Source organism: Podarcis gaigeae (assembly GCF_964106915.1).
Source record: "Podarcis gaigeae genome assembly, chromosome: 6".
NCBI lineage: Eukaryota > Metazoa > Chordata > Lepidosauria > Squamata > Lacertidae > Podarcis > Podarcis gaigeae.
In genome coordinates this window covers 65,802,326-65,826,954 of record NC_139682.1, presented here as the reverse complement: position 1 = coordinate 65,826,954, position 24,629 = coordinate 65,802,326, and the positions used below count along the sequence as shown (strand labels likewise).

The 24,629-nt window shown below is 40.0% G+C and overlaps 1 protein-coding gene across 1 annotated transcript in view; it reads left to right on the top strand.

The window, feature by feature from the left end:
• The window catches only part of PIGK (phosphatidylinositol glycan anchor biosynthesis class K), a 99,966-nt gene that overhangs the window by 58,209 nt on the left and 17,128 nt on the right, over nucleotides 1–24,629 (top strand). The window contains exon 10 of the mRNA XM_083743109.1: nucleotides 16,651–16,726. Coding sequence (XP_083599235.1) covers nucleotides 16,651–16,726 — 76 coding nt within the window. The remainder of the gene's footprint in view (nucleotides 1–16,650; nucleotides 16,727–24,629) is intronic.

Genomic DNA, 24,629 nt, shown 5'->3' with positions numbered 1-24,629 from the left:
GTGTTATTACTATTATTATAGACAATACAAGGCAATTCATATGGCCTTCCTTTATTGAGAGTTGAAATATTTCAAAAACCCTTCAGGTCACCGGCATAAACACATCAAAATTCATTTGTTTTCCAGTTTCAATCAGCATCCACCAGATGGTGCAAGCAATTTTCATGTCTTTCTATTTCTTGTTTCTTTTTTGAGAGCATTTCCCTCAAACCTTCTATCACACCACGTTTTTCTTCTGAATTTTGCACCTACTGAAATTTAAGGGCTACAACTTAAAAATATTGTTTTAGAAAAAGGCCTACTCATGGGAAAAGCATACTCTGTAGTAATTCTGATACTTAAGGCCTGTTTTTTCACCAGCTTGAGCTAAGTCATGCACCCGGTAGAACTCTGTGTCATTTGCAATGGTAGGAGCACAGCAAGGAGACAGGAACTTTAGTTTATGTCAGTGCTTCATGATCGTGTCGCTTCCTGGATCTTCATATTCTTTCAGAGTTATCAAGGTTTGGCTTCCTATCTGTAAAAGCAGACTTCTCAGGAATTCTTGTTGTGGATTTATAAAAGTAACTAACTGACTTGCACCATAGACCCTTTTCATTTTGAGATTCATTTATTGTTCCTCTATGGTACAGTAAATCCCAAAACCATTCTGGGCTATTGTGACAGGGTTCCACAAGTCCAGCTGCGATGTTGTCAACAGCAAATAGATGTTTAATCCTAGCGACCAGCAAGGAAAGGTGGCTACAGTTTTTTGTGGGTTCTCTATCAACTGTGTGTCAATGGGCCCCTTGGCCCAATTCCTTTGGTCCTTTCTTCTTTCAGAAGGGGGACATGGAAGTTTATAAAATCATGGCATTTGATGTGTATCTAGTTTCACTTTAGTCTAGATTCTAGTTCTGCTAGATTAGACCAAAGGTCCAAGTAGTCCAGCATTTGTTCCCACAGCAACTAACCAGATAACTATGGGAAGCCCACAAACAACACATCAGTTCAACAGCATTCTCCCCATTTGTGATTCCCAACTGCTGGTATACAGAAGGGTGCTGTCTTGGCTTGTTGAGTGGCTAATGTGCTCCAGCTCTGAGCAACTGATGATGCTACTACCCTCACTTCTTCCACAGGAGATGCCTAGGATAAGCTCTTGGCCTGCTGTGTGGTAACAGCCACAGCTCAGAACAGTCCTTAAGCAATGGAGCCACAGTGAACGAGCAGTGGCTATTCTGAGTCTCCAGGTTACAGCCAGCTCCCCCAGCTTCCTAGCGTTTGTTGTCTGCCCTGGCTGCCCCTTGGGAATACTGAATTTCTAAAAGTTACCTACACACACACACACACACACACACACACTGGCCAAACTACTCTTTCAAAATTATTCCTGTATGCATCCGATGCTGGGAAACAGCATCATTGTTTGGGGGTGGAATGGAAGGATTGCTGCAAACACAGGCAACACACCATTTTGTAAAAGAAACAATCATTTTCCCAAATCCTCAACTGGTAGCAGATGCAGCAGGGACACATTTTGCTTCTGTAGAGGAGGCAACAAGAAAGCCAAACATCACCTAGCATAATAGCCGCTGTCCCGAGCCAAAATGTGTAGTTCCCTGCCGTAAAGTAAACTTTGATAGTGACAGCTGTCTGTTGAGTGGGTAGGGGCATATGAATCTGGTATGCATAGGAGTATTTGTGCACCACTGTCTGTATCCGAGATAGGATATTTGTCTGCTGTTTCATGGACGTTGTACTGCTTCCTTAATAGCTATTGATAGTAATATGCTGCAATTATAAGATGACAGCTTCCAACAAAAATGAGTTTTTAAACTAGGGATTAGACAGATGTTGCCCTAGTCCCATAGGTCCTAGTCTGACATTAACTACTTCACTACGCAGGCTCCAGTTGTTCCATTATTTGTGAATCATGCTGTATGCAGTCAAGAGACTTACACATTTTATGTGATTAAGAATAGCACAGAAAATTTGATTGTTGCTGGGGCCTCTGTATGTCATTTGTGACATTTCCCTCACTCTTACACAATATATATGTTGGGTGGGTGTGGGTGTAAGAAATAATGTGCATTATGGTCTTAGAATGCTGTGTGTGTTGCCTGACATTCCAGGCTTTTAAAACTGTTTTTGTTTGTTGCCACTAGAAGCCATTCATGTGCAATGTTGTAATTCAGGTCTGCTAATATACTGCTCTGTGGGTTGTAACCACATTAGTAAGAGAGCATGATTTCATTTAATGGCAGGAGCTGCTGTCAGAAAAAGATAAATGTTAAGTTTAATACTAATTGTACAGGAGGAAAAAGCAGTAACAGTTAAGGGTTCATGCCATTAAATATATTTTCAAGCCCATAGTTCTCATTTGGGATGAAATGTTCTGTACTTCACCCAACTTGGAATTTATCTGCACAAGGACATAAACAGTCAAGCTGTTTTCTGAGTGAGAGGACAATAGGAGAAAATAGATTCTTTCCTAGGGTTTTTTTTTTGGGGGGGGGGGTGAGTGTTCATTTCTCTGAATAGGCTTCTACCTGAAGACTGAAGTTTGAATGTATATAATTTGGTCTGATCACTATATTTAAGTAGAGTGTGTGGCTTTGTTCTGGAAGCAACTACTTTTGATTTTGCTGAGTCTGAATGTTTGGAAATTGCATACTGTGGTTTTATGGGTAGGTGTTCTTTAGCTTACTAAATGCTGTTTGTGCCTTTTAAAAAGTCATTTCCTCTCCAGTGTATTGAAGATGCGCATCTCAGAAAGGAAAGCACTTAAGCACAAAGACCACACAAATGAGTTTTATAAACTTTTAATCCATGTACTGAATTGCACACTAGCACAGTATTTCATCTGCTTTGTTTTAATGTTCTGTTTATTGATTTATTTATAGAACTGCATAGTATTCACCATCCACACACACTAGAAATCTTAATATGCATTCAACATTTCTTGACTTGGACAGCAAAAGGAGATGGAGTTCTAAACTCCAATGGGTTTACTTCTTACCACTTTGGTATTGTGTTGTAAAGCCTGTGTTTCAGAAGAGGTGTGTGAATGCAAGGTTGAATATGCTAGTTTTCATCCCTCAGAGCTGGCCCAGTAGTATCCTTTTAGAGATATTACTGAGCATCTTTGACATTCACTGAACTGAACCTTGATCAGGCCATTGTAGGGTGTCTTAAAGACCAGTTTTGGTAGAAGGCTAAAATTCGCTTATACCACACTGATTATTATTTTTTATTGATAAGAAATACACCAGAAAACAAAAAGAAGCAACTCCTGGCAGTGTCCGATTTATAACACAGAATACAAAACAATGCAGCTACATAAGAACAGGAATCATTTCCCAAAATATAAGTGAGACTCTTACCTTAAGCATGTATGCAAACTCAGTCAGTGAGAGTTGAGAGCTTGCTTTTGCTGGGTAATCTCATTTATATACGGTCTAATTTGAGACAAACCAACTCTCATCTCATCAACACAAAGAATTCTCTCTTTTCTGATCCTTCGTGTTTGTCAGAGTTGAAATCCCTGTTCACAACAACATATCGTGGAGAACTGTAGATGAATAGCCAGTGCTCTTGAAGAGAGGCATGGAAACTGTTTCTGGTTGTGTATCCAAAAAGAGTCCAGTAGCATACTCCTGTGTTTCATTGTTAAGGTGCAATCACTTGAAATGAAGGCCATTTCATTTTGAAAATGTATCTCTCCATATTCTGCAAATAAATAAAAAATGTTGATACTATACAATATTGTACTACACTATACTGAAATGTTTAAATGTTTCTTTGATTGTCCTTGAATCTTCCGGCCGCGCCTGGCACCCTCTCCTTCCACACCAGTGTGGTGTGCCACATCCTTTGAGAACCACTGCTATAGCCATAGCAACAATTTGTGTCTTGAATGAGTGGGGGGACAGATGGGCTTGGCTGGTTCTACCCTCTGTCAGTGTACAGTAGTTCCAGTGCCTTGAGATTCATGTTACATCATCATCTTTAGGTGGTGGTCTCTGGGACCAATAAAGAGCCCAGTTTTCTTCACCCTACCTCCGGAAGTACTACTATTTCATGTGCAAGAGTTTTATGCTGTGGTATGAAGGCAGACTAATGGAGAAGAAAATGAAGACTGCATGAAGGCCAGCTCTCATCACTTCTCCAATACTTACATACTTAAACTAGTACAGTGCTATTGGTGATATGCTTTTCCCAGTGATGTCCCCAGTGCAAGGAGTAGCGCAAAGAGTTTTTGCACAGATAAGCTTAATAAGCAATATTTATTCTGATGTTACTGGTTTTTTTGAACCCTTAGATCTTTTCCTTTCATGCATTTGTAATGGAAGGAAATCGTTCCCCACTAGTGCACGGTATATACCATTTTGGTAAAGCATTGCAGTATTTCTAGGGAATGCGCTTTGGGCTGATTTGGATCTGTTTAATGCTGAAACTTTCTAACCAGTTTAGAGTTAAGTACTCTTATCTCTTCATTCTCAAATGAATCTAACTAACTGTGACTTTCTTGTGCAGTAGGGGAAAAATAAGTTGACACTAGTATTTGGGATTTTATGAAGGAGCAAGTTCATTTACATTCTGAAAGGAAGGGAGGGGGGGGAATTGAAGTGATAGAATCGATAGTACCAATAGAATCTCATTGGAAGGATTTCACAGCTAGATTATATTGTATTCCAGGTTTTAAATTTGGTCTCCCCTGCCTGCGGAATAATAAGTGCCATGAAAATGTTCCACTATTGCAGTTCACATTTTGGCACCTGCAGTTACATAACTAAGATCCTTGAGGAAGGCACAATCAAGGCTCTGATCTTCAGCATCCCACATTAGTGAATCAATGAGCAATGTACTTTTCAGTGAGGAAGATTGTGCAGGCTAGTCCTCTGCACTGAGTTCATCTCAAGTGAGTGTGGCTAGGATCCCCTTACTGAACAATTTGAGCAATCCTTTATGCCAGGATACTTAATCTGGCAAATTGTTGGTTTAATGGACTTGAAATGTACGGTGACAGGGGGAGCAGAATAGCACCACCAGCCACACCACCAATATCAGTGACAGCACTGCTTTCCCCTAGTGTTCACAGGTTGCAGTGGTGTTAACACCCTCATGTCAGTCACCCAGCCAGGAAATGAGTCAATGCACTCACAGTGGTGAGAACAGGCCCTTGCCCCAACCCATGTAAATGGCGTTTCCATGCACTCTGGCACTCGTCACAGTGTCCTGTTGCGCCAGAGCAGTTTAGTCATGCTGGCCACATGACCTGGAAAGATGTTTGCAGACAAACACTGGCTCCCTCGACCTGAAGCAAGATGAGTGCCGCACCCGACAGTCTCCTTTGACTGTCCAGGAGTCCTTTACCTTTTTTACCTTTATAACACAACCTATCCAGCATGACAGCGGCATGAGATTTCCCCCCTGTGAGTGTGGTTTTTTTAAAAATTAAATTTGTATACTGCCCTTCATCCAAGGATCACACAACGGTTCACAATATAAATATACAAAATGAGATCACAAAATACACACTAAAACAAAAACAAAACAAACCAGTAACACCCCTCCCACAAACACATTTAAAAGGGCATAGAACGTTAATAAGCCAAAGGCCTGGTTATAGAGAAATGTTTTCACCTGTAAATACATGTAATGAAGGCACTAGGCGAGCCTCCCTAGGGAGAGCATTCCACAAATGGGGAGCCACCACAAAAAGGCCTGTTCTTGTGTTGCCACCCTCCGCATATTTCGTGGAGGAGGCACATGAAGAAGGGCCTCAGATGACGGTCGCAGGGTCCATGTCAGTTCTAAGTGTCTGTAGCGCAGGCAGCAGTAACCAAAACACTTGGATTCCAGGAAAGTTGTACACACCGTGGCTTAACTCCCCCTATGCAGCGCGCGCGCACACACTCTGCTATTTGAGCAAACAACATGGAAGGAAGGAAGGATGTTACTTTCTGTGTCTTGAAGACCGGTTGTTGTACAAAGTGCTCCTTTCCCTTAGCTTCTGTCACCAGAGTTCTCCTTTGTGTCCTTCCTAGATGTACATGACCTCCAGCCAGGCAGAGATAGTAGCTCTAGGCAGTGCACCCTATCAGTGGAGGAATTTTCTGTGCATGTTGGAATGTTCTGAATTGAATGCAGAGTTACTCCAGCATCATCAGTAGGTAGGTGGGCAGGGCTGGTGCAGGAGAGTAGGAGAGTATTGTACACTATTGTATTCATTGTGTGTACACATATGTTCTCTCTCCATTGATTCCTTTGTGATTTTTAAAAAATTGGCCTTGTCTGAAGCAGCTGAACAGAGTCTGAAGCAGCGTAGGATTTGGTGTAAGTGTGCTCCTTTCTATCATTCCTACACCCCACCTATGTTTCCACTTTGTTTAGGGAAGTTTTTAATGTTTTAATGTTTAATAGACTATTGTATTTTAATATTCTGTTGGAAGCGGCCCAGAGTGGCTGGGGAAACCCAGCCAGGTGGGCGGGGTATAAATAATAAATTATTATAATATTATTATTTGTTTTTGACCTTATACTGACAGAGGTGCACCAGGGAGTAGTATGTTGGCATAGCAATGCATCAATATATACTCACAGCAGCGCTAATAATACCCATCATATTTGTTGTTGTTTTTCAAGTATAGTCTTGCACTCTTAAACTTTAAAAATAAACAAATAAGCAAGCCTGAAACCAAGATGGCAACATCTTATAAGCCGTCCCAATTCCAACAGCAAATTCTGATTTATTAAAGTACCATTCGGTTTTATTACTGATTATACTGGTTTTCTTATGTGGCCTTTGAGAATCCAGATTACTTCTATAATTTTGCAGAGCCTTTTGTTTGATTTTATTTTTAAAAACGCTCTGAGAAGTGGAAAGTGCAGGTGACTTTATTATTTACTGATGGAAAATAGTGTTCTGTGGCTTTCTGTCCTATCTTGGGAGCTTGAGCTGGTTAAGGATAAATGGATTGGCAGAAATTAACAATTTCTGGAGAAATTGTAGTTCTCCAGCTAGGAAATTACTAGTGGATTACAAAATGGGAAATGTATGCTCTGTCTGTCAGATTACTCAGGAAATACTTCCAAAGGTCCATTTTTATTGAGATTACCGAACCACAGATTAGAGAGTTCAGGAGTGGAAAAAAGAAAAAAGGAAAAGTGAACTCACTTTTAGTAATGCTTATGAAAATCCTGACAGAGTATTTTTGTGAGTTAGGTTTCTGAGAAATAGCTGTTTTTGCATGCATTTTAAGAAACTAGGACAAAACTGGTGTTCAAAAAATCCTTTCAAATGACCTTAAATGGAAAATCTCGAATGAAGTCTCTGCCCCTTGTGCGTTCCATTGTGAGCCATGTCACCTGATCAGAACTGATTCTTTCAAGGTGCGTGGTTAGGATTCTGTTTTAATGATATGTTTTTTTTAAAAAAACAAACTCATTGCTTTTACCTTCACCGAAAGGGAAAGGGATGCTATAGGTGAAGCTTTACCTATTATTCCAATGTTCCAGGATGAGGTTTGCCTCTGTAATGCCTTCCTTAAAGTTCTTAAAGAAACAGAAGTCTTGTTCCCTTCAGAGCATGGTCATCTTAATTCTGCATGTAAACATGAAAATGCCCCTATCGATAGGTGGCTGGCTATTTATTTGTTTCTTTTGTGAAGTTACATACCCCCTCATGTCCCCCTCCAACAAAGGAGGAGGTAAATGGGGTAAAAACAGCAATAATACTAAGAAAAGCTAAAAAAACAAAAACAAAGCCATAAAAAATGGAAAAGGAGCAATAAATTTTTTGAAGAGCCAATAATAAATGAGAGGAAAAATACTATGCAGCAGCAAAACTTGAAATTTTGCCAGAGAATATTTTTCTAAGGTATACTGTATGTGGAATGTTAGAAATGTGGGGAGGGCAACTAAACCGCCCAGGGCAGTGAATTTACCACCTGGGTGCTACACCAGAGAAGGCCCTGTCCTGTATCCTTACCAACTGAACATCAGAATATAAAGGAACACACAGGAGGACCTCCTTAGTTGTTCTTGGAAATTCATTACAACCTTAAAAGGTAAAGGGTAAAGGGACCCCTGACCATTAGGTCCAGTCGTGACTGACTCTGAGGTTGTGGCACTCATCTTGCTTTATTGGCCGAGGGAGCCGGCGTACAGCTTCCGGGTCATGTGGCCAGCATGATTAAGCCGCTTCTGGCAAACCAGAGCAGCACACGTAAACGCCGTTTACCTTCCCGCTGGAGTGGTACCTATTTATCTACTTGCACTTTGATGTGCTTTCGAACTGCTAGGTAGGCAGGAGCAGGGACCAAGCAACGGGAGCTTAGCCCGCGGGGATTCGAATCGTCAACCTTCTGATTGGCAAGTCCTAGGCTCTGTGGTTAACCCACAGTGCCACCTGTGTCCCTTCATTACAACCTTAATTTATTTTTAAAAACTGGATTTCTCTTCCACTTCCTGCGTTTTTGCCTACAAGAAGATATAGCAGTATTTGCTACCTATTTGGATTGAAGTAATTTTAAAGATCAGGTGTGATGAGGCCTTAAGTGTTGTGAAGAAGGGTCATTGCAGATCATCCTTCAAGCAGAGTTTGGTATGCTTAGCTGTATTTATGGATTGTGAAAAACCTACATATTATTGTAACAACCATATCTCTTGCCTTTCTTCGTCTTTGAATATGCACTAATTGTTTGCCCATTAAAGACATGACTTTCAGGCTCCACTGTAACGATTTGCAAAAGATTCACATTAGCATTCTGCTAGATAGTCATTCAAGGTCACCTAAGGTAAGCTACCAGCTGTCCATTTTGTCACTGCATAGTGCAGGAAAGTAGCTCAAATTATTCTCCCTCATAGGTGCAGCAGAATTCTAATATGGAACTCTGAACTAACTTGGAGTAAATTACATTTTCTACAGTGTGATTCTTTTTAACAACTGATTTATCATAGTTGACCTTTTCTTATTGGATAATACTGAGGTTTTCAAACACACATTTTATGATCAAATGTTTCTGTTTGTTTCATCATGAATAATGCAGACGAGCAGATCATAGGAGATTTTAAACACATCTTAGAAGTAGAATACACTGGTAAGCATCTGATTCTCTCATTGGCTGTGGTAAGCTGTTGTGCTGAACCTTGGGCTTCTCTGCACTACCTTCCACCGCAAGGAAGAGTTCCAACACTTTTAACTAAAAGTTTTCACTTTTAGTTAACCACAATTCATTGTGTCATCTAAACCCGAAACTATGGTTTAACATTAACTAGGGTTAGTTGAAACCAGACAGCTTAAGCAACCATGGGTTGAAGTTAGTTTTTAATCAATGTCAACTACAGTTTGTCAGTTTGGATAACATGCCAAACAGCAGTTAACCAAATGCAGCAGTGAAAGCTTCCATGAGAAAAGGGAAGGAGGGAAATACTTGACTCAGAGACTCCCTACAGCTTGTTCTCATTGTACCTAGCTATTACAGTGATACCTCGGGATGTGAACGGGATCCGTTCCAGAGCCCCGTTCGCATCCCGAACAGAATGTAAGATACAACAGCACGTCTGCGCTTGCACGGGTTTGCTACTTCCGTGCATGCACTTGACGTCATTTTGACTGTCTGCGCGAGCGGCGAAACCTGGAAGTAACACGCTCCGTTACTTCCGGGTCGCGGCAGAGCGCAACCTGAAAGTGCTCAACCTGAAGCCTATTTATCCCAAGGTATGACTGTATGTGCTTTTCAAGGGCAAAAACTATGTGGTTTTTATCATTTCAACACACATTCTTTTACTTCAAATTTGTTTATATTAAGCAGTCACCACTATTTTGTATAGTAACCCTGAACCAAAGCCCAGTTCCTCATTTCCTGTCATCTGGTTATTGTAAATATACTTTTCAATGCTCAGGTTTTGAATCTATTCATTTAAAGCGGGTACAGTGCTTCTTAAGTCTTTGCTTTCTGGGAAACCTTGATGGTGTTTTCTCATTTAGTGCTGGCATTTTGTTTTTATTAATAATGGCCAAAATAAAAGCAACAACCACCCGGTGGTTTATTTATGGTTGAGACAGTGGGATACATAGATTTAATAATTAAAAGTCATTTCAATTCCTCTTTCTTTTGTACTCTAAAAACCCTGATTCTTGTCATAAAACTGCACCATTTCCCCACACTTGTAGCATTGCATCACTTAAACAGTCTTGCCTGTGTTTTACTATTGAGAGATTTGTTCCATTAGAGCAAACCAAATAGGATATATAAATAACCATTGTAATAAGATAGACTCAGTCCATTTCAGAATGACATGTTCATCAGCCTGTGTGATCCATTGGAAATATGTGTTCTACTTTGTTTTCATTACGCTGGACTGGTGCGTATGTTAACACTCCTGATTGCTTAACCATGGTTGAACAATTGTGAGTGGATCATACTCTGTGTGACCCTCTTTCCTTTCTTCTGGAATATGACTTCCACCCCATGACTGATTAGGTGATTCATTCATCAGCACTTACGTTAACTGACATTAAGGCTAACCTTGGGCAGCTTTCCAGTTTGTTTCAAATCTTGAAAGCAAACTTGATTAGCCTAAGCTAATGTTGGAGTCAATTCGAGGCCCTCTAGATGCTGTGGGCTCACTCTTGCTTTCTGGACCATTTTTCTGGGAATTTCGGCCTTTTGTGTGTGAGTCTGTGGTCAGGGAGTGGGATGGCACAGAGGGTGAGTAAGTTATGAGATTCTGCAGTGCTCCAACCTCTGCCTACATCTGACTCTGGCTCTGACGTAAATCAGCGACTCAAGCTTGCTGCCTTGAGCACACTATATGTAGCAAAGTAAACTGCACAACGGAAGAGGCTGGAGGCTGTGGATACATACTAAAACTATGGATTTATTTTACATAAATGAAAACAGAAACATGTCGTCTCTCCTTACCGCCTTCTCAGAGAGAGACTCAAAAGCAAAAGCAATACACTGAGCGGAAGTTGCACTCACAAGACCCAGCAGTCTGTGCTGGAATGTAAACAGACATGTGACACACTACATTCCCATGTCTGCAACAAAACGTGGAATGGAACTACCCAACAGTGTCCACCAAAGTTTCTATAGTCCCAGAATGCATGGATGTCTCCATCTACCACCTGTGGATATCTACAATTTTCATGCTTAGGAAGTTTGATAAGGGAGAAACCTAATGTTCATCAGACCCAGCCTTTGATGTTTACGTTGGCAAGACAGTCCTGTCTCTGTTTCCCAGTCCCTGTCATTAATCAAGGGTCTGTGAAATTGTTTTTAAATTGAATGTAACCTGGATGGAGAACATTTGACTTGAATGTCAGCTAGATAAGGAAACACATTTATATGTGTGCCTTTTTTTGATTCATTTCTGTTATCATCAAATCAAGGGGCACTCAATATTATAAATGCTTCTTGTCCCGGTACCAATTTAAAGAACTCAAATCATTTGTCTGTGTGTTCTATTGTCTGTGTGTTCTATTGGGCTGGGTGTTTATCAGTATGCAGATGATACCCAGCTCTACCTCTCTTTTAAATCAGAACCAGTGAGGGCAGTGAAGGTCCTGTGTGAGTGTCTGGAGGCGGTTGGAGGATGGATGGCGGCTAACAGATTGAGGTTGAATCCTGACAAGACAGAAGTACTGTTTCTGGGGGACAGGAGGCGGGCAGGTGTGGAGGATTCCCTGGTCCTGAATGGGGTAACTGTGCCCCTGAAGGACCAGGTGCGCAGCCTGGGAGTCATTTTGGACTCACAGCTGTCCATGGAGGCACAGGTCAAATCTGTGCCCAGGGCAGCTGTTTACCAGCTCCATCTGGTACGTAGGCTGAGACCCTATCTGCCTGCGGACTGTCTCGCCAGAGTGGTGCATGCTCTGGTTATCTCCTGCTTGGACTACTGCAATGCACTCTACGTGGGGCTACCTTTGAAGGTGACTCGGAAACTACAACTAATCCAGAATGCGGCAGCTAGACTGGTGACTGGGAGCGGCCGCCGAGACCATATAACACCGGTCTTGAAAGACCTACATTGGCTCCCAGTATGTTTCCGAGCACAATTCAAAGTGTTGGTGCTGACCTCTAAAGCCCTAAACGGCCTCGGTCCAGTATACCTGAAGGAGCGTCTCCTCCCCCATCATTCTGCCCGGACACTGAGGTCCAGCGCCGAGGGCCTTCTGGCGGTTCCCTCATTGTGAGAAGCAAAGCTACAGGGAACCAGGCAGAGGGCCTTCTCGGTAGTGGCGCCCACCCTGTGGAACGCCCTTCCAGCAGATGTCAAAGCAATAAACAACTACCTGACATTCAGAAGACATCTTAAGGCAGCCCTGTTCAGGGAAGTTTTTAACGTGTGATATTTTACTGTATTTTTGGTTTTTATGGAAGCCGCCCAGAGTGGCTGGGGAGGCCCAGCCAGATGGGCGGGGTATAAATAATAAATTATTATTATTATTATTATTATTATTATTATTATTATTATTATCACCAAGACTGGCTAACAGAAAGCAGCACAGTTATTTTGAAAAATTGGACCATTTCATACTAAATTGATCCAAAATTAATCAGAGGCCCATCTGCATGATATATTTAAAAATGTCAAACCTCTACAAACATTCATGGCATCCCTCAATTAATTTTGGGAACTGTAGTTTGTTAGGGGCACTGTGCCTTTTTAGGAGAGTTCTGTCCTCACAGAGCTACAATTCCCAGTTACCTCGAAGAAGGATTGATTGTTAAACCACTCCGAGAATTGTAACTCTGTGAGGGGAACAGGAGTCTCCTAACAACTCTCAGCACCCTTAGCAAACTACAGCTCCCAAGGTTCTTTGTGAGAAGGCACAACTGTTTAAAGTGGTATGACACTGCTTTTTCTACACTCGATTCTTGCACTCACAAATAAACTTTGGTATGAAAATGAATACAGTTATAGAACCAAAGGTATTTGCTGTCATAGCATTAATCGATTTAAATCAAGAAGGTTAATTAACTGAAGAGCATTTAATCAGTTAACAGTTCACATTTCAACAAAGTGTTTAGGGTATGGGACAATGCCTATTTCCCAGTCATAACCCTCTGGTGAAGCAGGGTTTATCTTGTTCTGAAGTCCCTGCCTTAAACCTCCCCCTCAGCTCTTGGCGAGACCAGTCAAAGGCTTTATCTATAAGCTGTTTTTCTCCGTGTTGATTTACAGTAGTGAGTGATAATGTATTTAAATGTAAAGGAACAAATTGCTTACATTAAGACATTTCCCTCAGACTGGCATCTGTAGGGTATGGGGGCATATTTGAAAAAAGCAGCAGTAGCTTATATTAGTCTAAAAATAAATTGCGTCCCTTGCCAAAATAATTGTGGAGGCAAGTGGGAATGTAGCAGGCCTCAGGCAAGATCTTGTAATATTAGCACACTGTGGAGAGCTGCTGCTGCTAAGACTTCATTAAATCTATATTTTGCGAAAGTTGTAAATAAACTAAATATACAAAATGTTATATGGAAAGTTTAGTGATATATTGTGGGGTGTCGCGCCTAAATAATTTAAACCAGCTGTACTTGCCCAAATGAATAGTTCTGCGTTCTGAGGCATAATTCAGTCACTGGGAGTCCTCAGATTTCATAAACTCTCTGTGGGTCTCTTGATTATTAGTGAGCATTTGCTATGCTAAAATGCACCTCCAGAGGGTTTTCATACAGCAGTATGAGCAATTTTGGTTGTGGAGTCTCTTTCAAGATTAACAGACTCTTCATTCATGCGGCATTTAGGCAACAGATGCTCATTTGACTGAAAAGGCTCATCAACTAGAAAGTACATCTGAACTTGTTCTTTAAAAAAAATATCAGTGGAGATCAGAGTTGCATGGGCTTGTGATAAGGAGACTTGTCAGGCAGGTACCTTCTTTTTAAGCCTTTAAATAATTGGTGCAAACTTTTCCATGCCACCAAATCTATGCAGGCAATTAAGAAAACATCTTTCTGTAATAGACAATAATTGATCTCTGATTTTAAATTCTTACCTTGTTTTGATTGTATCTGTATATGGTTGGTGTAAATCACTGGTTTTTAATGAACAGCTGTATACAGTTTTTTTTTTATATAAATAAATGATAGACATTTTAATATTGTTTTAGGGACACTATGTTAGAATACATTCTGTTTATCTCTAAAGCAACTAAATGTGTTAATAGCCTGAAAGCAAATTGACCGATTAGGTTTCAGGAATGCAGAGCAAGGACATTAATGTAAATAGTAATGCCTGTCTTGAAACTGATATGTGCGTGTGTGTGCACACTCACACAGAATTTTTAGTAAATATTTTATTGCTGTCAGAAAAAAAGGAATGAGAATACATAGAGAGGGGTATATTGGCTATACCCCAAATGCTGCCAGTTGTTAAAAGTAAATTGAAAAAAAGGTAAAACCATATTTTCCCCATTAGTTTTTTGTTTATAGTAATTTTACATGTTCCGGGCAGCTGCAGCCAAGTGCAATTTTCAGAATTTCTTCTAGTTTGTAGAGCAACTGTTTTGAAGATCATGGGAATGTTATTTGAAAGTCCAGTTAGTATTTTCTCCCTAAGCACAGTGTTTAAAGATGTGAGTTTGAATAGAGGAACATATGTATCCATTGTTGCTGGATAATTGATACTACATCTGCCAGTGATCTTCCTGGGACTAGGTATACATAAGTCTTATTGCACACACTAAAAAGCAAAGTTTTATCTTGAATGTGGTACCCTTCTGTCTGAATGATACACAGATACACCCAGTTGCAGGCAACATTATTGAAGTGTGCAGTGGGTAATATTGATTTCCTAGTTTCCTAGATGAACAGCATGGGGGCCATTTTGAAAATGAACCGCTAAACCCATGAAATGGTTGTCCTGATCTTTCAAGAATCCCCTCCCCCCATGATAAGAAGGCCATAGAAAGTTGGTCATAGGCATGTTTTGAATTCGGCATACTGAGGACTCAGTCATTTTAAGTGTACATTCAACGTATTTCAGAGGGTTGGGCATATTTTTTAAGTTTTTTGGTGTGTATCCTCTATATATACCTCAGGAGAGCTTAATTTGTGCAGCTGACTTGCTGGCTGGTTGTGGTTCTCATATACTGAGACACCACTAGACATTTTTATAATTATTTTCAAATATCTTCATTATGTTGATAAAATGGCTTTGATTTTATGAATAATCCAGAATGTTTGTGCATTCATTCCTCTTCTCTCACCCACAGCTGTGGAAATTCCCTATACTCTGGTTGTGAGCACTTGATTTACATAATCACTCTACTGTTGTTTCTTAATAACTATGCAAAATGCAGATCTTGTTGTCCTGGTAGGCTAATAATAGTTGGTAGCCAATCAGAGTGCAAGAATGTCTATTATCATGGCAGTTAATACATTGAAATCACACAGTGGTTAGTAACATTACTCTGATTACTGCAATTCCAAAGTCCTGATTGGTGCTTGCATTTAAAATCTATAACCGTCCTAAAGAGAGACTGGTCTGGTGTTTCGTTTCTGAGTGGTAGGCAAATCCCAAATTATATACGAGGAAAAAATAAAACCCCAAAGGCACTGAAATAAGATTAGTTAATGACTGGACAAAGAAATTGTCCGAAGTATGCTGTTCCTGGTTTTCATTTTCTTTGCCTTGGTCTTTCTTCACGCCAACTAACTTCTCTCTCTCAAAGCCTTGGCACTTATATTTTACATAGAAACCTATTTTCTTGCCCTCCAAAGGATTGCAAATTTCAAAATGTTTCCACAATTTAGGGTTCTTTCCCACAGTCCTGGCTCAGGAAGAAAAAAGACTGAAATGTGGCTGGGACAACCCAGTCAGATGGGTGGCATTATTATTATTATTATTATTATTATTATTATTATTATTATTATGGTTTCCACTTTTAATTTCAGGTACTTAGACAGTTCAGTAGCTAAAAGATAGTCAAACAAGATGTGGTATTAATCACATGTTTAAACAAGTTTTTATTTTGGAGAAAAGGTAGAGTTATGAGATGCCTATCTGGAAAATGTTTCCGATCAGATTTTGGTCTGCACCAGTTTACTGCTGGAAATTGATTCCTCTGGCTGGGTTTACCAGCCAAGTATTATTTCCTTATGTCCTCTGCCTTCTTCAACGGGTGTGCATCCTAAAACACCTCTGTTCTTATCTAGAACATTTTCTAACAGCCTTCCAACAATCAGTTTGGGGGATACACAATCAATTTCTATAAATTATCTCATTCACAAGTTTGTTGAATGTTAGAGTGCAGAATGCAGCTCCTTGCATTTCAATTGCCAGGGGGTGGGATGGGAATCAAATGAAATATGGAAACATGTGCCTGTGCCATTTCTCTCAGTAGCTCTCCCCAAGTCTCTGGGCTATTCAGGAGACCCTGACCTTTGCAAATTTTTATGTGGAACAGAAAGACTTAAAGCTAGTATTATAGCTATGAAGAATTTAAACCGGGACCAAAAAACAGAGAGAGGTAGGCTCAAAAGAAGTGGATGGCATTCAAATATGTAATGCATTTGAAAATAATAGCTGTGCAATTTGAGATAGATTGGGGACTTGGGTTTGTATGCCTAAAAGCAAGTGAGTTGCCATTGGGTTTATCTTTTTTCCTAATTTTTACAGTGTCTGATTAAAATCTCTCTTTTTTTCCAGCCATGCTGCGGATGAAGTAGCAACGGAGGCATTAAAATATGCAGAACAACTTCCTGTAGCACAAATAATACATCAGGTATGCTGCTTTATTTCTTTTGTTAATACTCAAGAATATGTAAGGTATTTAGTTTTGGCAATAAAACACTTTTGGTAATCTTACTAGTTTATATTCTATTTAATATTTAATTGTACAAGAGCATATATTTCTATTTAGATAGCAATTTACTGTTCAGAGCACAGCAGAAGAGGCTAAGCAATCCGTACTCTGTAGACTCCAGCTTGTGTTGGAAACTTGAATAATTACTTGTTTTTGTGATCCGTTCTATTAAGAAAGGTTTGCATCTTGCTGACTTGCTTACTCAAGGCAATGTACATCTGTACTCTTTGCTGTTAGCAAGACTTAACAGGAAAATGGTCTCTGAACTTAGATGTGAGTAAGTCTCCAGCTTGAGTACTTTTAATCTGCTCTCAGTTCAGTTGCTGTCACTGCAAAAAAAAGGAGTGTCTTGCATGTAGGTATTTCATCCTAGTTGCTACCACAGTTAACTGCTACCCAGCTAGGCCAGATACCGCTGCTGCCATCTAAATGGCCCATTATCTACAGCTGTGGCTTTCAGATGCAGCTGTCTTTGAACATGGATAGATCAACAGGAAAAAAAATGGAAGTCCACCAAGCGTCAAAGTTGCTTGGAATTTCCTCTGGGTATTAATTATTATTGTAAGTCTGTTTCCAAATATCTTTGTCAATCAAAGTGGCTTCCTGCCGTTGAATTTGCTCGCTGGAGGCAATGCCAGCTTTAGCTTAAAGGAAACAAGGGCTTTATTTTAAAACTTTCAAGTGTACAGGCCTTTTCTGCAAGATGTTAAACCCAAAGGAAATTTAAAACTTTAGGCTGAAATCTGCACCTCCGGGAAGAATATCTGATGTGTTCAGAACATGGAAGATTGGAAATCAGGACCAGTTTGTATGTCAGGAACTCCCTTGGTGTTGTCAGAGCTTCAAATGACCCAGCAGCCTGCAAATGTCACATTTAAAATTCTGTCTTCATGCCTGACTCTCGGCATAAATGAATTAAACAGCAGAGCAGGCAGTAAGTCAATATGTTCTTAACAGTGAGAGTGAGCAATGAAACAGTTTGAGGATTGTTTGGAATAGGTAAATAGGAACTGCACAGAACAGTTCACCTAAAGGAATATCTGATACAGGAAACAGAATTAACCTTTAAGATCGTTGACCAGATGAAATGTCACAGTAATATTTTTACAGCACAAAGAAAGTAATACAGCCCCGGTGGGTTCGTTTGACTGCTTTGTGCCATATTGCGATGGAATGCTTCACTGAACAGAATCAGAAACGTGGTTTTCATGCATTTTGACCATTTCCTTGAGCAAACCCTTACTCAGATTACATACAGTCTTGGCAAAATTGTCTAATTTGACCTTCTTGCTTGGGTATGTTAGCTCAGCCCAATATAAAACTAATACAAAGCTTAATATTATAAAAGTAAACCTTTATAAAATAGCTGCTGGTTGAAATTGTGCTGGGTTAATTCATGGTGAGGTTCATGGTGGCTCCACAACTGTGGAATCCCTCCATGCTGAGATTTGTCTGCCTCTTCATTTTACTTTTTTAGGAAGCAGGTCAATACATCCTTCTAGCAGGATTCTGAAGGTGGGGTGAATAATTTTAAGATGGTTTCTTATAGCCTTTTTTTTTTTTTAAAGCATTGATGAACAATTTGATGCTTTCCTCCTCTTTTCTGTGTATTACAGTTATGGAATTGCTCTTACTGTATTTGATTTGTATTTTATTGTACTGTTTCATATTTCTATCAGTGCAAACCTCTCCGGGGTTACTGGCGACGCTTGGTTCATAGAGCTAATAAATAAACTCAAAATTACTGAATGGAAGCCCATTTTCAGTTCACTGCCGAGCTTACCTTTTGTGTGGGATTGTGGCTTCCAAATCACCACTTTTTCAATTTAGGCTGAACATTGCCCCTTTTTGTCATAACATTTTAACACTTGGAAAGTGACACTGCAGCTGGGTCTATGGTTAAATCATTAGCAAGCATACTTTTCTAATAAATCTATACTGTGTTTGTTCGTTGTAAAAATCCATTATGGATCATTATTTCTAAGGTTTCCTCTGTCAAGTAAAGAACAGCTTTTGGGGCCAAACCCAGTTCTAAGCCATAGCAAATATGTCTTTTGCGAAACAAGAATTCCTATAATTTTATTTTGAAGAGTTTCCCTATATTTTAATACTTGATTTTAATTTATTTTAATTTGATATTAATATTTTAAATGATTATTATTATTATTATTATTATTGGCTTTCACTTTTCATATTTAACAACAAACAACCCCCATCAAATTCCCAGACAAATATTGTTTACTTTTTGCTTCATGTAAACACATTAGTATGATGGAAGCCTGTAGCGAGTGCAGTTCAGGTGAAATTTTTGAAACATCTCTTCTCAGTAACCTTGATACTGGGGAGACTCCATTTGAGGACATTCTTTAAAATGAAGCTGTAATTAAGTTAGTGGCCTTGCTCAGCTGTTGGGTTGTATTTTCCTTAAACGGAATCTGATAACATCTGTGACCTTCTAATATAACATCACTAGAAATTGGGAGGAATTAATTTTATTGATTAAGGGAATGCTTTAATCAGTGTCAGGTCTACTAATTTTATTTTAATTTAAACCTCTAATAAATGGCAGTCATATATCAGTATAAAATCCCTTTTCTGTGGTAGTGAGTTCAGGTTGCGGTAGATGGGTTACTGAAAGATCTATTTGGCAAATCTGTGGTGCATTCTTATCCCGCAGTGATTGGCCCATGTCACCCTTCCTTCCCCCATTTTTAAACCCTTCATTGTCATTTGAAATCCATTAATAGGAACTCCTCTAGTTTTCTTTTTAAATCAGGAGTGGGGAACCTATGACCCTCCAGATGTTTCTGAACTACAACTCCCAGCATATTTGGGGTTATAGATAGCTTCCATTTTGGAAAATGTAACTAGGGTGATGATAGCCCTTAAGCAATAATAATAATTTATTATTATTATTATTATTATTATTATTATTATTATTATTATTATCAACCATAGTAAACATGGCCAATTAATTGTAGTTCAGTAACATATGTAGGGCCGAAGATATCCGTCCCCATCCCCCCCGCAACTTGTTTTGAACATATAGCAGTCATGGGGTGAGCAAGCGACATTGGTTGTACTGGGGCACTGGGAAAGGAGTCTTTTTGCTGCCACTGTTTTCTGATTGCTCTCCCAGGCTACAGTTTTTCCAGGAAAACAGAGCCAGGGATAGGGGAAAAACTGAATTCCTAAGGCCATGGTTCTGATCTGATTTGCACACATAAACCTATGCATTTTTTTTAAAAAAAATAATGAAATAGCAGGAAATCTTAATGTCAGATACTTCTTTCTGTGGCTTTTTTGACGATATTAGCAATGACACTCATAGCCTGAACATCAGAAATGAAGGGAATGATGAGTCATTTCCTCAAAGTTAGCAATAAATCAAGTCTAAGTTCCGCAGATTAAAAAAAAAAAAAAATTAATATATAGAGCGTGAGCTGTCAGTGTTCAAATGCCTAGAGATAGGACAACATTTAACCTGTCAAAAATCCTTTCACAGTCTTTTTCTTGCAGAGCTCGGAAAACAGCTTAGAACTTGATAAATAATTCTCTGCTGTAACATGGGAGTTGAAGTTTGGGAAATTCTGGTTGACAAATACCTGTAAATATACTTTGAACAAGGCCGACCAGCATTTAGCAAATAATGTTTTCTTACATTTATGATAGCTTCAATTCCAAGAGCCATGTCAGATTTTGAAATAAGTGACATGAATAAATGGCAACATTTATTTATTTATTTATTTATTTATTTACACACACACACACACAAAAACACACCTACACCTTACACCCAACACCTTCATTGTTGATGAATCCAGATCTACATTCTGGCATATCTGCCTATCAAATTTGTTTCTTGCTCTGCTTCCCAAGTGTCTCGGGGCAGCATATTTGGGGTTATAGATAGCTTCCATTTTAGAAAATGTAACTAGGGTGATGATAGCCCTTAAGCAAAAATTGGTGATATATTCACTATAAGCATATAAGGGAATGTGTTTCTGGGAAGCTGCTCTAGCCTTGGTCCATGCAGAGAAGCAGTGTTTGATCTTCTCTTCCTTTGCCTCTTGGTTCAGACCGGCAACTCATGCATCTACTAATTACCTGCTAAATGGGGTTTGCTTCAGAATTGACATGTATAGGATCTCAGTGTAAAGCATATTACTATTCTGCTTCAGAGTATAAACTTATCTTCGTATCTTTGTGTATGTCTGTCTACATTCAAATGATGTCCTGATGCAAAGTAACTCTGTTGGCACCTTAACAACTTGCTTTCAATATTTTAGGTGGTGGGCTATTATTTTAATAGAAGATCTTCCTCACTAAGAAATTAGGATAGGATTTCTGGGCATGGAATGCCTGTCTCCTAAGACTGAAGCACATGAATGGGAAGTGATGTCCATCAGCCTTGCATGAATGCATTAGTACTTGCCACTTTAACTTTGTCAGCATTTGCTGGGTTCGTCTGCTGGGAAGCCTGCATCAGCGGTACAATTCAATGACTGAATTTACTTACAATGGGAGATTGGTGGGGGAGAGGGGAGAGAGAGAGAGAGAACAGAAACAGATTTCTAAAAGAAATTATATCTTGACATTTCTTAACAGAGGTTAATTTGCCTTAAAGATAATCAGCCTCTCTTTCAAAGCCTGAATTGGGAATCAAGATTTTAGGTTTTTCTGGGGGTCGGGTAGGGAATAGTCACACTTTCTTCCCACTTTGTTAATCACCTACACAGATGGGTCAGAATACATTTGTTTACACATTAATAGGTTCGTTTCACTTCAATTTGTTGAAAATAAAATGGTGATTAGCACACTATAGATTTTTATTCCTCTCTTATAAAATCAGTTAAGGGTGTTTAAAACTTTAATCAAGCATGCACAGAGCTTAATGAGTGAACAAAAGCAGTACAGGTTTCAGCTAGATGGAAGCACTGATACGCTTTGGTTATAACAGTTAACCTGGAGGTAGAATGCTTTGGAAAAACTGATAAAATCCCCTGAAGAATTCAAACATCAGTGAATGAGAAATCTTATTCTACATTAGACATGATTTTAAAGTAACAACTGCTGACAGGCCATCTAAATATTTGCCAGCACAGTGCTAGCGTGCTTCGCCCCTCCCACCTCAGCAAACATTTTCCTAGAAACTTGTATGCTGTGAGATATTTTGCTTAAAACCATTTATATGCTGCCTTTTATAAATGATTTCAAGGTATTGGCTCCCATCCAGCCCTTTACTGAACAAGGTTTAGCCTTTCCAAATCCTCACGTGACTAGGAAAAATAGAGCTGAGTTATGCCAACATGCTGGTGACACTTTGCTCCAAATCCCCAGCTGATCTCTCCCAAGAGTTTCATGTGCTGTGGAGAACCCAGCAGTGGTGATCCTGACCACCACCACCCCTTGCTTAAAAAAAAATGTAATTAACATTTTGCACAGCACTCGAATCAAAGTACTGACAGAAGTAGTTGCAGTCACTAATACATTGCAGGGCAGAGGCATTCTAGGCTCATAAAGATGGAGACTTCAGCCGCTTGGTGCTTCTCTGCTTTGCTCAACACCCCTTACCTGTCCTTGTGGCTTGGCCTGGTAACACTACAGGGGGACGGGTGGCACTGGGAAACATTAGGTACAGGCGGTGCTAATCACAAGAGAAGTGTCAAGCTTCCTTGCAGCTCCAAGACTAGGCAGGGAGCTTGCTAGACCCCTTCCCTCCTTCAACCTTGAAGTCATTAAGGAACTGGATGATTCACACAAATGGAGGGTGGATTTGGTGAAGGAATGTATGAGCAGACAGCTTGTTGTTATCTCTCTAAACCATGGTTTGTCATACATTGCCCTTGACAGATTTACCTCTGTTAACATGGGGACTGATAGGCCTGTGTGTTTGGGGAACCAATGTGAAACTGCCACCGATAGGGTTTCGAAAACATGCTCCCCTAGAAACTATATTTTGCTGGAGACAAATCAAGCAGTGTTTGTGTGTGTGTGTGTGTGTGTGTGTGTGTGTGTGTGTATGGTCCCAAGGAGCGTGTACCCACACAAAGTTTATAGAAAATGAATGAATTTACTATAAAGCATTAAGGGTTATTTTAAAGTACTGGGCAATCATAAAGGAGTATCCCAGCATAATCACACTTTTAAAGAGTAAGAGTTCTAAACTAAAAGGGGAGGTAGCACTGATGGTAGAAATTGTTGCAGAGTTCTCTGCATCCCCAGGAACTCACTAACATGAAGGTCAGGCATAGATAAATCAACTATGGGACCGTGCATAAGATCAAGGAAGCAGGGTTGTTTCTCATGGTCTTTTGCTTTACCTACTCCACACACAGCCTCTATTTCATGGGCATAGCCAAGGGGAGCAGGGAGGGGCAGCTTCCCCTCCTAGATCAAGTAAAACAATAGAAATACTTAGCTAACTAACCAATTACATCAGTTCTGCCCCCCAACAAAGTCCTGCTGCCCCAACAAAAATCCTGGTTGCGCCCATGCTCTAATTCACCTGTGCACACAAACTAGAGGTAACAACAAAGGCCTCGTAACACTTTTCTCTCTTTACTTTCATTAATTGGAGCTAAATGGTAGAGCATTCCTTCCTGGAAATCAGCTCACTCAGAACTTCCCCCCTCCACGTACCGGTAGCTTGAACAAAATCTTCCCGTTGGCACGAATGGGAACTTTTCCCTCTAAGCGTTCTAGCTGCATGTTGGGGGGGAATAGGGTGATTTTACTTTTGAGCACACTGGAGAGGAAAGAGATAAGTTTCCCCAGCCCACACACACTGCATTCTTGGTAATGACCCCTCATTAATTGATCCTGTAATAATTAACTATCTTAATTACTGTAATTAGTAAATGTAAAAAGGAGCTGTAGCTATGCACACTGTATCTAAGCACATGATTACCTCTGCTGTCTGGTTGCCTCTCCAGTCTGGCCTGTGGGGTGCTTGGTTGGCTCCAGAGCCTCAGGCTGAATTAATGCAGGCCTCTGTCAGATTTGACCATAGCTCCCAGGCTTGAATGTACAAAGACTGAGCTGCTCTGGAGTCTTGGGCCAAAAAGTGTTGGACAAATAGGTGTCTGCTCCATCGCTCAGTTCTTTCATCTCTTTTCTCAGCTTCTGTCTGCTGATCTTGTTTTCTTCCCTTTCTCCAAAGGGTTGGCTCCATCTGTATGCCTGAAGGGTAGCTTGTGGAAATAGCCACTCAGGTGACTGGTCTAGTCGTGTCAAATTTGCAAACTCACACAAGATCGGAGTTACTATTGAGTGAAAAGAATACATTGCCTGCCAGAATTGCTGAGGGCTCACATATAGGCTCCCCGGTTTCAAGGTGGTGTCCTTGCTTGAAGAACTGTCCCTGAATTTTTTCCTCTGTTCATGAAATTATCTAATCTGTCCACAGGAACTTTTGATTGCTCCAGTGTGAATCATAACCATATTGGATGAGAGCCAATCCTCTCTTACAGTACTTGTTTAGATTTTGCTTTAGGAGCAAGCTCTCACCCTTTCTGTTTCTGTTTTACTTTCTTAGTTCATATTAGCTTAGTTTTTATTACCATTTCTGCCCCTGGATGTAACTCTTTTCTTCCCAGATATTTTTTTGAGGCATGCTCTGAACATTCACAGCCAGTTTTGACCCTCCATTGTTAAGCACATGATATGCACTTTCTGACCCCTTTAGGACAGTAGTTTCTTCAGGTCGTGTATCTTTGGTATTCTATATTATTCTGCTTTTGGATGGATCCTCTGTCAAACTCTTGTCACTTTGCAAGAGTCTTTCAAAAAGCTCTGATCCTGAAAAGAATGCCCTCCATTA